Genomic DNA, 12,398 nt, shown 5'->3' with positions numbered 1-12,398 from the left:
CTGCCTTACACATTGCTGTACCTCAACAATCCTTATTTCCATATTTGATGCATCTTTTGCGTGAGGTATTTGTTATTGTGAGGATATTATCAGTGGCCCGTGCTTTCAAAAATGTTGATTTTCCATTTGAAAGTTTTAGAGTTTTTCTTGGCGTCACTGTTGTCTTTATTTGTTCTGTTATGATGGCTTTCAATGCTAATGCTGACTATCCACAGTTCTTCCCTGATAGTACCACAGCAGCTGCTGCCATGAGTGTTAGGCTACATCTATACTACTACGTGTGGTTTAGAAATGAATATCTTTTGCTACATTTACGCCTCACGTCCGCACTACTCCGGCGTAGTAGTCTGGACGGGCACAAACGGAGACCTTTGGAAACGACGCACGTCCGTCGGTCTTGTCGGTTAGGTAGCTTACAGACCTTTCAGTAACGGTTCCACCTCGTCCTCGCTCCAAGATAGTAAATCCCTGCTCGTACTTTTCACCATTGTTGTTCTTTCTCCAAAGTATTTTCTGTGTTTTCAACTTCTACATCCGTTATTTCCAACCGCAGAGTAACGTCAGACAATCTGATTCCTGTTTGCCCCGGCAGGCACATGCCCAGTGTGTGTGAACGGTCGTGTGATATGTGATGTCAGACGTGTTAATACGGACGGAGATTAGTTCTGCTGCTGGAGCTAAAACTCTTGTGTGGACGGAGAGCGGTTTTGTCTCAAAATGCTGCTTTAAAAATTAATTTTCAGCGGTTTGCCTTGGTATATAGGGTCAATCTGCACTGGGTTGTAACAAGAGATATTACATAACAGCTGTCACTTCTGTTCTTTTTTTCTTCTTTTGTGTGAGGATAATGACTAAAGGGGCAGGAATAAATGACTCCAAAAAATGACTATTGATGGCGCACACCGTTCTGTTTATACTAGGGGTGTGCAGAGATTCAAGCTCTACCGATCATTCATATTTTTTCATTTACATTTTTTTTATTGTATGTCTACTGCAATCACATGGGAAAAGTAACGACATTTACATACTGTGAATCTCTCTTATAATTTCTTAAGATTATGTTTTTGGGCATTTTCAGCCTTTATTGATAGGACAGCAGAAGACATGAGAGGGCAGAGAGGGGGGGAATGACATGCAGCAAAGGGCTGCAGGTCGGAGTCAAACCTGCGGCCCGCTGCGTCGAGGAGTAAACCTCCATATATGGGCGCCCGCTCCACCAACTGAGCTATCCGGGCGCCCGTGAATTATACTATATTTAGTATCTGTGTGCACTAGAGGTCGACCGATTAATCGGCTGATTTTTGGCATTTTTTAACATAGTCGGCGTCGGCCAATATCCCAGTATATCGAGCTGATTAATAGGCAGGCGCATCTGCGGGCAGCCTAGTGTTAAAAAAATGAATAGGCGACATTTTTTTACAGCGCACCCAGACCAGCTGCCTCCAGCCCCTCGCCTCGTGAAGTCTTGCCGTGTGTCTCGCGCAGTCACTTCAGGCTCAGACGCTACCGTTAGCAGTAGCATGTTGCTGTGTTCCTGCCTTGGGATTAACTGTTCTAATGAAACCGTACAAAACACCGCGGCCACACCGCTGTGGAAGCTCCCCGAATGTCATTTATCAGAGTCTGGTTGTTACCCCTGTCAGTGTCAGTCTCATCCACTCTTATAACGGAGCTAATCGTTGCTAACAGAGCCTTCAGTTCTGCGTGCCTGTATCCATTAACTGCACCTATGGACTCGAGCTTGAATAAAACCCTTGATGTTATTAAACTGGCTGGACGAGTTTTAAACTACAACTCAGAGTTGTTTGAATGACAGAAATCTGCTCAGATCAGATCCTAATGAGGACAGGACATGTAACAGTAGGCTCCCCAAAACACAGATACAACACTTCACCAAATGAACAATGATCTAACTAACAAGGTGAACAAGATCTGACTTTAGAGAGCCCTGGTCTGACGTCGTAACAGGAGTTAGGAGGAAATAGTGTTGAGATTAATAACATGTCACTTTCTGTGAAGCTTGCAGATTTGTATTCTCAGAAGTTTAATTATGCTGCCAAGTGCACTAAAGTTAATTTTTTTCATTGAAGTTTATTTGACAGTTTATCTTCTTACCTGTTTCGTTTATTTAATATATTTTTCACACATTATTTATACAATATACAGTGTTTTTACATTATACATTTTTAATTGAAGTATTAGTATATTAAGTGTAGATTGGTGAAGTGTACAATACATGTTTTTGTTGAGAAATTCTGTGTATATTAGTGTTACATTTTATCTTTCCAATAGAGGTTTAAAAACAAGCACATATCGGCCAAAATAAATCATCGGCTGACCCTGATTTCTAAAGATCGGCATCGGCCAGAGAAAACCATATCGGTCGACCTCTAGCATGCACGAACATGCTTGCCCGTGTTTTTCAGCGTGTGTGCTCTATGCCTACAGTCCGTGGGACTTAATTCATGTTCATGTATAACATCACCAGGTGCAAATACTGTATTGTGGTTAGCGCTCGTTTGTTGGTAATCAGCTCTTGATGTAAAGAATATGTCTCTAATATACGTCTCATTTCTTTCTCTCAGTATTATGCACTGCAGATTCTGGAGACGGTCATCAAAACACGCTGGAAGATTCTCCCCAGAAATCAGTGTGAAGGTAAGTTTACTGACATTATAAAGATGTTTGTGTCTCTATGCTGCTTGTCAGGGAAATAACGTTTTTGCATTTCATCATTATGAACTCTTGGATATATTTTCAGGCATCAAGAAGTATGTTGTTGGGTTGATCATCAAGACTTCTTCTGATCCCACAAACATGGAGGTGAAGTTACATTAATGTAAGATACGGCACTTTGTAATTGAACTGTACTGCTCGATACTGATGTCACTGTTTGGATCTTCATTTGCAGAAAGAGGGAGTGTACATATCAAAACTCAACATGATCCTCGTACAGGTAAACACACGTGATTGTTTGACACGCTGTAGTAGAACGATGACAGACCAGTAGGGCTGGGCGATATGGAGAAAATCAAATATCACCATATTTTTGACCCAAATACCTCTATCGATACCGCAACAGTATTGTAGTGTTGACTATCGGTGCTTTCACAAAATATTTACACGAGAGTTTTGATAACTAATCATCAGTAATGTGGATATAATAACTAAGTGGGTAAATGCAAATAATAGAACAGCTACAACAGTCTGGTAATGACATCACTTTACTGTAATGCAGCCTTTAAAACCAGGAAAAGACAACACTTGTTATATTACAATATCCAAAATCTTAAGACGATATCTAGTCTCAATATCAATATTGATAGATTGTCCAGTTCTACTGACGTGCATTATCTTTTTGACTCACCGGCCATGTTGACAGGTAGATGAATAAATCCAGTCTCTCTTTACCGGCCAGAATAATAACTTGCGTTTTCTTTCATCAAACAACATCACAAAACTTTGCGGTTGGGGTTTCTGCTGGTTTATCCTCCGTTTTCATCGACTGAAAACTGACTGAAAAACATGAACTATTTTGGTAAAAATGTTTACCCGCCACATGGCGGATAGCTCTCTTAGATATACTCGCTAAACGGAAAATGTACCTGCATTTGGCACTTGGCGAGTGTTGATTTCGCACCCTGCTGACATGATGTGATGACACAGATATCGTCTTCTCTGGGCTGGTTTAGATCCTGAAGCAGGAATGGCCCAAACACTGGCCCACCTTCATCAGTGATATCGTGGGCGCGAGTCGGACCAGTGAGAGCCTCTGTCAGAACAACATGATCATCCTCAAACTGCTCAGCGAGGAGGTTTTTGACTTCTCCAGTGGCCAGATGACCCAGGTGAAGGCCAAGCACCTCAAAGACAGGTAACCGACGAAAGATGGAGTACTCTGACCTATGTGAAGTTAAGAGTTGTTGCTACAGTTTAGTTTAGTCTACTTTAGTGATTCACATTAGTTAATCACTGTGGCTCAGTGGTAGAGCGGTCGCCTGCCAGTCGGAACTTGTGCGGCAGCCTCGGCCACAGTGTGTGAATGTGTGTTAATGGTTCCTGTACTATGTAAAAGCACTTTGAGTAGTTGTTAAGACTACACATTTTAATATAATCTGCCCATTTAACAGTACCACAGTTCATTTCATTTAAATAGATTTAAGATGACACTAACAGGACTGCTAAGCAGTGGTGTAGTCTACGTGATACGCAGGTATATGCCGTATACCCACTAGGAAAGGTCAACATTTCCATATATCCACTTATAAAAGCACGAGGATACGTAAAGTTTTGGTCATAAATTTCCCGCGTCTGTGTTGCGAGTCAACTAGGAACAACAACACAGTTGCTTGGCGGTCATTCTCTGTGCAAACATGAAATTAAATGTAAATGGTTTGTTTTTATATGGCACTTTTTTTACATTTCCTTAGCTCACACTACATTTTAATCCCTGTTTCTGCTTGACCAAAAGGTATACCTCCTACGCTCCCACTACACTAAAGTCTTTTTGTCCATTTGACAATTCCAAGAAACGTTTTGTCCGAACAAGTTGGTTGCATTATCAAAAATGTTGACAGAGTAGAGAGAGGCTACTTTGTGAAATTCTACTTCGAATACAGCGCATGAGAGAGAGAATATGGGCCTGCAGTCGGCTGCAGTAGAAGATTAGGACAGTATGGTTTGTTTTCCAGGACAGTTCAGTTTGGTTTCAGAGCAAAGTCTCAGTCAAGGCTGGAGTTTTAGCAACATGTAAAAAAAAGAAAATCTCCAATAATTTTAAAACAAGCTACTACAGTTCATAACAGACCGTTTCAACGCTGCCAGATCGGATTATTTATTTATTTATTTTTATGTGCCAGAAAACATCTTTCAGCCAGATCATTGAGCTCATTTGAGCTGTTTATCAGGTGTCCCTGACCCTCAAACAAAAGAAAGCTTGTTTCGGGGGGTAGGGGGGGGACTTGGTCCAATTCTTCCTAAAAATCTTTCGCAGGGAACCAATGTTAAGGTTTAAAATCTGTTTTAATCCACGCAGTGTCTGCCCAGTTTACGATTACCTACCTGCTATCATCACTGATCTTTCTGCTCTTGTCTTTCAGCATGTGCAACGAGTTCTCCCAAATATTCCAGCTGTGCCAGTTTGTGATGGTGAGACCAGGCTGACTCCCGACCAAAACTATTCTCAACACGGGGTGTTTTGATAAATATCACAATATATTCTCATATCGACCTTCTTCCTCTTCTTCTGTGTAGGAAAACTCCCAGAATGCCCCGCTGGTCCACGCCACGCTGGAGACGCTCCTCCGCTTCCTGAATTGGATTCCTTTAGGTTACATCTTCGAGACCAAGCTCATCAGCACTCTGGTCTACAAGGTAAAGCAGCCCATCTTCATCCAGTGACTCAAAACATTAGGTGAAGCATTTGTATTATCGGTAATCCGAGTTATGGGAATTTGTCTTTGATTTCGCTCACAAATAAGTAAAATAACACGGTACATGCAGAGTAAAAACTACATTTATGAACATAAGATAAATAAGGCAGGGCAAGAAGTACGATGTTTACATACACTGACGGCTGCACATTGAGAGCTGCTCTGACAGAAGAGGGACAGACCTTTTAAACATGACATGAAAAAACTATATTACCATTGATATACCATATTTTGTTTTTATGTTTCTCCTTAAAAATGCCCAGAATTTGTAAATGGAGTAAAGCTATTGAGGCTGATTGTTTTCATGGATAAGATATTCCTGTGGATTTAGTTTGTTTGTTCTTGTTTTTTTTTAAATGTAAAGTGCTCATTTTATGCTTTTTGGCTTTCCCCCTTTCCTTTATTGTGTTATAAATCTTTTTTGTGCATGTTATGTTTACAAAGCTCAAAGCTCAAAGTCCCCCCCCCAAAGGGTCTTACCATCTCCAACAGAAAACACTGTTCACAAACTGCTCCAAACAGCTCTATTGTAGTCCAGCCTTTACTTCAGAGACAAACGTGGTCACTTTGGAACACACGTTATAATGCTCGCCTAGCTGCTAGCATGACACGCCCTCATACTCTGCTTCTGACTGGCTAGTAGTCCTTACCTAGGTACTGTCAGGGCACGCCCTCATACTCTGCTTCTGACTGGCTAGTAGTCCTTACCTAGGTACTGTCAGGGCACGCCCTCATACTCTGCTTCTGACTGGCTAGTAGTCCTTACCTAGGTACTGTCAGGACACGCCCTCATACTCTGCTTCTGACTGGCTAGTAGTCCTTACCTAGGTACTGTCAGGGCACGCCCTCATACTCTGCTTCTGACTGGCTAGTAGTCCTTACCTAGGTACTGTCAGGACACGCCCTCATACTCTGCTTCTGACTGGCTAGTAGTCCTTACCTAGGTACTGTCAGGGCACACCCTCATACTCTGCTTCTGACTGGCTAGTAGTCCTTACCTAGGTACTGTCAGGGCACGCCCTCATACTCTGCTTCTGACTGGCTAGTAGTCCTTACCTAGCTACTGTCAGGGCACGCCCTCTTACTCTGCTTCTGACTGGCTAGTAGTCCTTACCTAGGTACTGAGCATGTGCGACTCCCAACAAAGATGGAACAGAAGTGAGAGGTCTCACTCTGTAGCTAAAACAGAGCTCAACACACAGGGTGAAAAGAGGAGCTGCAGCAATGAGCAGTACAACAAAATATGGTGTTTTCTGAAAATCAAACCACGTAAACCTATCCTGGTACAACCTCAAAATACAATTATGAACCTGAAAATGAGCATAATATGAGCACTTTAAATCAAGATTAGGATTAATAAATTCTGAGTAACATTATAAATAAGGCTCCTATCGAAGCCGTTGGTGCTCTCCTGTAGCAGTAAACGGTCAACAGGAAGCTGAGATGAAAACTTTCACCGACGGTCGCTGTTCAGTTTAAAAGTAACTGCTCCAGCAACATTAAGGGGAAGGACATTTGCACTGAGAAAAACAAACCTAATAGGATGTGGTGCTTAATAAAGCGTTGCTCTGTATCATTGTTTCAGAATAAACATTTTCTATATTGAGTATGTTTCTGTTTGTGTGGTCACCTCCTGTCAGTACGTCCTCTGATAAAAGTGCTTTTGAATTGCTTCATCCTGCAGGAGCGTAACAAAGAGGGGAACACTCACCGTTTGTTTACTCCGTGTTGTCTCAGCAGCTTGGCTGGGGAGCATTCGCTGATTGCCAAAATGTTGATAATTTATTGCACGTTTGTCGAGTAAAGAACGTTCGCTGGTTTCAGCCTCTGATATTTAAGGATTTGCTGCTTTTCTCTGTTTAATATCATCCTCAACTGAATGCTCTGGGAAATTGTGATTAACATTTTTGTTTGTTTCTAACACACACAAAAAATAGATGCAATCCTAATTTAGTCAGCACTGACATGACTTTTGTGTTTCAGTTCTTGAACGTGCCCATGTTTCGCAACGTGACGCTAAAATGTTTGACGGAGATCGGCGGAGTGAGCGTCAACCAGTACGAGGAGCAGTTTGTCAACCTTTTTACCCTCACCATGTGCCAGCTCAAACAGGTACACACACACACACACACACTACACACACACACACTATATTTTTAAATAGTGCTTAACTTAATTGCACTCAGAATAATTACACACAAGCACACATACATCTGCCCACTCTGTTATTAAACACACAAACACACACTTTAATTTCCTACCACACACACACACACACACACACACACACACACACACACACACACACACACAGGCAGCACAAACTCAGACTTGCTGTCAGCCTTTTGTTGCACACTCACCCACACACACTACATTGTCAGGCAGTGTAAGCAGTTTTCTGTTTGTTCACTATTACAAGTAGAAACAAATAAGAGTGAGCATGTGATGTCAATACTTCTGATGGGACAACACAGTCGAAAGCTGCAGGGCCAAATTCCAAAAACAAAAAGCACGAGTGAAGCTCTTTGTGTAGTTTAATATGTTGCGTGTTTGTCTTTGTTCGCTCAGAGAAACATACATTCACAGCAAGGGTTGGGGACCTTCCTCAGGCAGCACAGAGGGAAAGTTTACTGTATGTACCCAAACAGTTGGCACAGGTGTGGTTGCTGACGCACCTTTTAGAGAGTATGCCTTTACAGATTGCCTGTCATATTAGTTTGACACACAGGCTGAAATTCTGGTTTAGAAAGCTAGTAAACTTTATTTATGTAGCACTTCTCAAAACATGAGTTCTTTACATGAAGTAAGGAAGAGGGAATAAAAGAAATAAAGAGAACGTGCACAAATGCTAGGGCTGCAACTGAGGATTATTTTCGTTATTATTTTCTGGATGAATGGATTAGTTGTTGGTTTATAAAATGTCTGAAAATGCTGAAAAATGTGGATCAGTGTTTCCCAAAAAGCCCAAGATGACGTCCTCAAATGTCTTGTTTTGTCCACAACTCAAAGATGTTCAGTTTACTGTCACAGAGGAGAGAAGAAACTAGAACAATATTCAACATTTAACAAGCTGACATCAGAATATTTTACTTTTTTCTTTTTTTAAATAAAAAAAATGACTCAAACTGACTTAATGGATTATTAAAATAGTAGCCAATTCATGTAATAGTTGACAACTAATAAATGAATCCTTGCAGCCCTAACAAATGCACAATATAAGGTGATAACAATATGAAAAAGCTAAAGGAAACAAGTTTCTTTTTCAAGATTTGAGCTGATTTGGCTCCCCTGAGACTCTGTAATATGAGTAATATTACAGATCAGGCATCAGTAGGCACAAATTATTTAAATTTGACTCATCAAACATCTGAACTAAGCCTCGACTGTAATACCCTGATGACTTGTCTTTATTTAAACCAATCATAACCAAATGGTCTCAGTGTATTTAACCAACACCAGGTGGACGTCAACAGCTCCACCTGCCTGCAGCCGCTGGCATCGTGACAAGGGAAGAGGGGAAATAGCCCAGGATGTATCATAGAGGAAGTTGTCTATGGACGAGTGGGTGTGCCTGTCGGGTCTAAAAAAAGCTCCCTGATAACTGGTGTTACCAATGAAGTCATCAGGTTAACTCGTATTAATATCTAGAGCAGTAGCTTAAGTAAAGGAAGTAACTAAAGTTTATTTCTAGAGCACATCTAAACACAGCTTACGCTGCACAAAAGTGCTGTATAAAAGAACACTGAAATGTAAAAATAAAGTAGAAATTATTAGAAGATTTGGGAAACTTAACTTAAATGTCATGTGATTGTTCTACCAAAGATTTTCTCCTCTGCACTTCTCAGATTGTTGAATACAATTTGAATAGGTTTTGTTTGTGACCAGAAAAGGCGAATCTATCCAGTACATCACAAGAAATATATAAAAATAAATAAAATGGGCTGTCAATCGATTAAAAAATGTAATCTAATTAATTACATACTCTGTGATAAATTAATCGCATACATAATTAACGGTGCCTGAACCGATACTTTTTAAAAAGGTAAAAGAAAAAAGGTACTAAACAACAGTTGGTGGCATTAAAGAACGGCTTGTTTATTGCTAAGGCCATATGGTCAACATTAAATGATTTAATAATAATGTATAACAATAACTTATTTCACTAGTAAATTGCTGTTGAACGACAAAAACAACAACCAGATGGAAAAGGACATTTACAATAACTTCAAATGCACCACGAGGCTGTAGTTTACCAGTTTCATTGAAAGCACCGTCTGTGTTGTTTCTCCGACGGCAGCTGCAGATTGTTACATCCCGGTGTTGAATCCTCTACAGTAAAACACAGTCACACTTTACACCGTTTAGCGTTAGCTGTCAGCATTTTAACCGTGTTTAATCCAGCTACTAGCTAGCGGTAGGCTAACGTTAGCTGCTGTCGAGTATAGTGTTAACTAGCTAACGGTAGGCTAACGTTAGCTGCTGTTGAGTATAGTGTTAACTAGCGTCACATTTTTTTGTTGTAGCACTTTGAACAAAGTTTTTCTTTCTTCTTTTTTCATGAATTTGATCTTAAACCCATTAGAGAGATCCCAGCCTCCAGGTTGGACAACAGAGATCTTGAGGACCGTTAACAATAAGTAAATGTACATGTATACACACCTGCTCAAGAGAAGCATCGTTCTGAAGTTAAAATGCTTCAGATCTTGAGTGAGTGTTAAAGTTCATTCTTGACTTTGCAAACTGTATTTTTTTGGGGCATTTCAGCCTTCAATGGAAAGAACAGCTAGATATGAAAGGGGGAAGACATGCAGGAAATCGTCACAGGTCGGACTCTAACCCTGGACCTTCTGCGTCGATTAGAGCTGCAGTATTCTACCGATTATTCTATCGAGTAATCGGATAAGAAATACTTTGTTTTATTGAAGAGCAATAATAAACAATAGTTTCGTTACATTTTCGGAAAAAGTTACGTTTTTGTTGCCTACATTGCTTACAATATCATCTCTCAAAAAACTAAACGTATGAAGTGCATTTAAGTGCCGTATTACATTGTAAAATGTTTCAAAGAAAACATTTTCTGAAATGCCATCAACCTCACACGAAGGCATCAAACATACATAAACCTTAACTTTCAGATCTACAAGTTTCATCCTGAGACTGATCTGTATATAGGCCTCTATGTAAATATATGTAAATAATAATTATACTCTATTTTAATTTATATATTTGATTACAATGCTACACAGCTGTTACACTATTGCTAGTAGATCGTTGATCAGCTGAGAGAGAGACAGACACAGAGAGAGAGAGACAGACACAGAGAGAGAGAGAGACAGACACAGAGAGAGAGAGACAGACACAGAGAGAGAGAGACAGACACAGAGAGAGAGAGACAGACACAGAGAGACACAGACAGACATAGAGAGAGACAGAGGGACAGACAGACATAGAGAGAGACAGACATAGAGAGAGAGAGACATGGAGAGGGAGAGAGAGAGAGAGACAGAGAGAGAGAGAGAGAGAGAGAGACATGGAGAGAGAGAGAGAGAGAGAGAGACATAGAGAGAGAGAGAGAGAGAGAGAGACATGGAGAGAGAGAGACATGGAGAGAGAGAGACATGGAGAGAGAGACATGGAGAGAGAGAGACACATGGAGAGAGAGAGAGAGACATAGAGAGAGAGACATAGAGAGAGAGAGACATGAGAGAGAGAGAGACATGGAGAGAGAGAGAGAGAGACATGGAGAGAGAGAGAGAGAGAGACAGACATAGAGAGAGAGAGAGAGAGAGAGAGACATGGAGAGAGAGAGAGAGAGAGAGAGACATATAGAGAGAGAGAGAGAGGGAGATGCGCAACAATTGGCTGTTTCTCCGAAGGGATAGTCGACACGTTGGCTCTTTAGATCAGATTGTGGTCACCACTACATATTTTCTTGTCTTTGTTTTTGCTAGTTGTTGTGTTTGGTGTAGTTTCATCGTCCATACAACTCCGTGATTTACTTTTGTCGGATCCTCTTCGTGGAATGGATGAGAAATGTTTTCTGTTGAGATGCTGAAGCATTGACGTCGTGATATTATTGTGGTAAGCTAGTTTGGTTTTTCAGTAGACGCACTGTCCAGAGTTCTCGTTTTAACTACGTTTGCACGGATTCCAAACTTTGGACACTTCCTGTGGTTTCCTCCGGCCTGTCTCTTCTTAGCCCCTCACTATCTACGCTCTGGCATGTGCCGCCAGCAGACTGAGCAGCGTCTGGTGTGCGACAATAATAATGATCCGTGTGGAAACGCCGTCCGTCAGCGATACAACGTTGGTAACACTGATTTAACGAAGCTTCGAGGCAAATCATTTTGCATCAAGGATTTTTTGTAAACGAATTTGAGTTAGTCGAGGAATCGTTTCAGCCCTAGCGTTGAGGCATACACCTCCATACATGCGCGTCTGCTCTACCAACTGAGCCAACCTGGCCACTGCAAACTGTACTTTGACTAAAACAAATCTTAACTCATGTTTTACTTACCAGCTTTTCTAAAGCCTTTAACCCCACCTCAATGTTTTCCTCATGTGATAGTGTTTGCGTGGTTGCTTTGTTAGTTTTTAGATCTTGTTTTACATGAAATGGTTTTCTTGGGTGGTCTCATGGCTCCGTGGTTTAAGACTAAGCCTATTTACAGTAAATGCAACGTCCTCAACACAAAACACACCCCGGATGCAATTATGTCAAATCAAGTGAGATGATATATAGCATAAATAAATAAATAAAGGTGAGGGTTTTTTGATTTAATGTTTTGTCGTCTGGTCAGATGCTTCCTTTGAACACTAACATCAGAGTGGCCTACGCCAACGGGAAGGACGACGAGCAGAACTTCATCCAGAACCTCAGCCTGTTCCTCTGCACCTTCCTCAAAGAACACGGTCAGCTCGTCGAGAAGAGATCCAACCTGCGAGAGACACTCATGGAGGTAGGGC

The 12,398-nt window shown here is 41.1% G+C and overlaps 1 protein-coding gene and 1 non-coding gene across 2 annotated transcripts in view; both read left to right on the top strand.

Moving 5' to 3' along the window:
* xpo1a (exportin 1 (CRM1 homolog, yeast) a) overlaps nucleotides 1-12,398 on the top strand; it is a 31,860-nt gene that overhangs the window by 5,628 nt on the left and 13,834 nt on the right. Inside the window, exons 4-11 of the mRNA XM_078273298.1 lie at nucleotides 2,586-2,658; nucleotides 2,762-2,823; nucleotides 2,912-2,956; nucleotides 3,693-3,874; nucleotides 5,100-5,148; nucleotides 5,254-5,373; nucleotides 7,416-7,544; nucleotides 12,233-12,391. Of these exons, the coding sequence (XP_078129424.1) occupies nucleotides 2,586-2,658; nucleotides 2,762-2,823; nucleotides 2,912-2,956; nucleotides 3,693-3,874; nucleotides 5,100-5,148; nucleotides 5,254-5,373; nucleotides 7,416-7,544; nucleotides 12,233-12,391 (819 nt within the window). The remainder of the gene's footprint in view (nucleotides 1-2,585; nucleotides 2,659-2,761; nucleotides 2,824-2,911; nucleotides 2,957-3,692; nucleotides 3,875-5,099; nucleotides 5,149-5,253; nucleotides 5,374-7,415; nucleotides 7,545-12,232; nucleotides 12,392-12,398) is intronic.
* LOC144512054 (small nucleolar RNA SNORA16B/SNORA16A family) lies at nucleotides 6,813-6,949 on the top strand. Its single transcript, XR_013500955.1, has one exon. It is a non-coding gene; the product is annotated as a small nucleolar RNA SNORA16B/SNORA16A family (small nucleolar RNA).

The sequence above is a fragment of the Sander vitreus genome, chromosome 2, assembly GCF_031162955.1.
Source record: "Sander vitreus isolate 19-12246 chromosome 2, sanVit1, whole genome shotgun sequence".
NCBI classification, from domain to species: domain Eukaryota; kingdom Metazoa; phylum Chordata; class Actinopteri; order Perciformes; family Percidae; genus Sander; species Sander vitreus.
Note: the sequence above shows the minus strand (reverse complement) of the source record. Positions and strands in the feature narration are given on the sequence as shown.